Below are 2255 nucleotides of genomic sequence, written 5' to 3' on the forward strand. Positions count from 1 at the left end.
CTGGACCCTGAGGCCTCCTCCAGGTTAGAGAAGGACTTGCCCTTACCAGAGTTGACATCATACAGCTGTAGAATGTAGAAAGCCACTTTCTCATCTGATGTGGCTTCTGAATAAACATAATGCTGAACTCTTGGGAGATAACAGGGAAAAGATGTCTTTATCCTTCAAAATTTAATCTCCTTTGAAAAACCTACTTTTAACTACTCAGACTGATATAAAACTTCCAACTTTTATAGATGGGAAGGACTCTGATTAAAGATGTAATCAGAGTAACATCTTTAGTCTGTAACCCCTCTGGTTCTGGGGTCAGCCAGATCTGTGTTTGAGTCTTTTTTTTTTCTTTTTTTTTTTTGTTGTTGTTTCTTTTTTTTTTTTTTTGTTGTTGTTTCGAGACATGGTTTTGCTCTTGGTGCCCAGGCTGGAGTGCAGTGGTGCCATCTCAGCTCACTACAACCTCTGCCTCCCAGGTTCAAGCGGTTCTCCTGCCTCAGCCTCCTGAGTAGCTGAGACTACAGGCGCCTGCCACCATGCCCAGCTACTTTTTGTATTTTTAGTAGAGGTGGGGTTTCACCATGTTGGCCAGGCTGGTTTTGAACCCCTGACCTCAGGTGATCCGCTCGCCTTGGCCTCCCAAAGTTCTGGGATTACAGGCATGAGCCATCATGCCTTGCCCTGTGTATGAGTCTTAATTCTGAGCTATCCTTTCCATGTCACCTCGGGCTAGTAACTTTACCACTTAACACCCCAGTTTCTCATTTGGAAAACAGATAGTAAGAGTATCTCCTTTAAACAGAGGTTAAGATTCTGTAATGCTTGTCTGGCACATAGCAAGTACATACTAAATGTTTATCATTTGAGGGAGGGAGAATTAGAGATGTGGATGGTTGTTAAAATGTAACCTATTTTTTAACTTTTTCTCAGAGGAAACACAAGAATAGAAGAGGCTTGTGAAATGTATACCAGAGCTGCAAATATGTTCAAGATGGCTAAAAATTGGAGTGGTATGTACAAAGAATTTGTTTGTTTTTTAGGCAAATGGTTTAAAATCACTTTGAAGGAAGAAATGACTGTTTTCCCTTAATGAGCAAGACTATTGACCCCAGAGACAGGTGTCAGTGCTGAATAACTGGCCTGGCTGCTGCTGACATGGAGACTGAAGGGGTGTGCTCTAAGTGAATGAAGCTGGAAAGCCTGGCTTAAGTTCAAGCACAGGGACAGTGTCTGTCTTAGTTTCCATACTTCTTAATACAGTAGGCATGTGGTAACTTGGTAACTAAAAATAGTTAAAATTACTTGGAATTAGAGTAATCTTTGTTTCTTACTAATATGCTTAAATAAATACAGTGCTATAAGGAATGAAAGTTGGAATAAAAGTCATTAAAACTAGTGGGATAAAGAGAAATGCCTGGTTTTCTTTACCTGAACATTGGTTGAGAATGACCATTCTCTGCTACACAATAACTGATTGTGATTCCACTGAGAACTATGACAGTGTGGTTTGGGGGGAGGGGGATGGATTTACATTAACCTCAAGAGACTCATGGTTATTTTTTAAAGTAATGCTTTCTACCCAGTGAGACCGGGCATAACAAAATTCACAGGATTATTATTTTCATTGGTCTGAGATGAGATGGCTCTTTCAGAGAAATTCATCCCTCTCTCTTCAGCGAAAGAGATCTTTCATGCCTTAGTGATGGGATATTTCTATAGTGAAAATGGAGACCACCGTTGACCAGAGCAGGGGACGTGGGTGTTGAGCTCTGGCTTACAGCTGCTGTGGGATTGGAAGTGGGACTCTTGCCCTCTACAAGCTGTTTCAAGGCAGATACTTTAAAATCATTTCAAAGGAGAAAAATGCTTTTGAACTAGTTGAATCTAAAAGGTAAGATCTTTATAAGAAGTTTAGTTTTAGCTAAGGCTTTAGATATGCTATTTTTCAAAACACACTTATGCCTGAATTGTCTTGTGTTTTTAAAATGGAGGAAAAAACAGTTTGTTTCACATTTCATCTTTTGTTTTGTTCAGGTCTTGTAAGTAAAAAGTGATCTTACCTGAAGAGACTACTTATTTATTTATTTATTTATTTATTTAAGACAAAGTCTCACTCTGTAGCCTAAGCTAGAGTGCAGTGGTACAATCTTGACTCCCTGCAATCTCTGTCTCCGGGGCTCAAGTGATTCTTGTGCCTAAGCCTCCTGCGTAGCTGGGACTACAGGCACGTGCCACCACACCCAGGTAATTTTTTGTATTTTAGT

General features: G+C 40.0%; 1 protein-coding gene across 2 annotated transcripts in view; it reads left to right on the top strand.

Moving 5' to 3' along the window:
* NAPB (N-ethylmaleimide-sensitive factor attachment protein, beta) overlaps positions 1-2255 on the top strand; it is a 59950-nt gene that overhangs the window by 10436 nt on the left and 47259 nt on the right. Inside the window, exon 2 of one of the 2 annotated variants that reach the window (XM_011972310.1) lies at positions 922-1001. In XM_011972310.1, coding sequence (XP_011827700.1) covers positions 922-1001 — 80 coding nt within the window. Of the gene's footprint in view, positions 1-920; positions 1002-2255 lie in introns of those variants that run through there. The other variant, XM_011972311.1, reaches the window with a different exon arrangement.

The sequence above is a fragment of the Mandrillus leucophaeus genome, unplaced genomic scaffold (genome assembly GCF_000951045.1).
Source record: "Mandrillus leucophaeus isolate KB7577 unplaced genomic scaffold, Mleu.le_1.0 Scaffold1285, whole genome shotgun sequence".
Lineage (NCBI taxonomy): Eukaryota > Metazoa > Chordata > Mammalia > Primates > Cercopithecidae > Mandrillus > Mandrillus leucophaeus.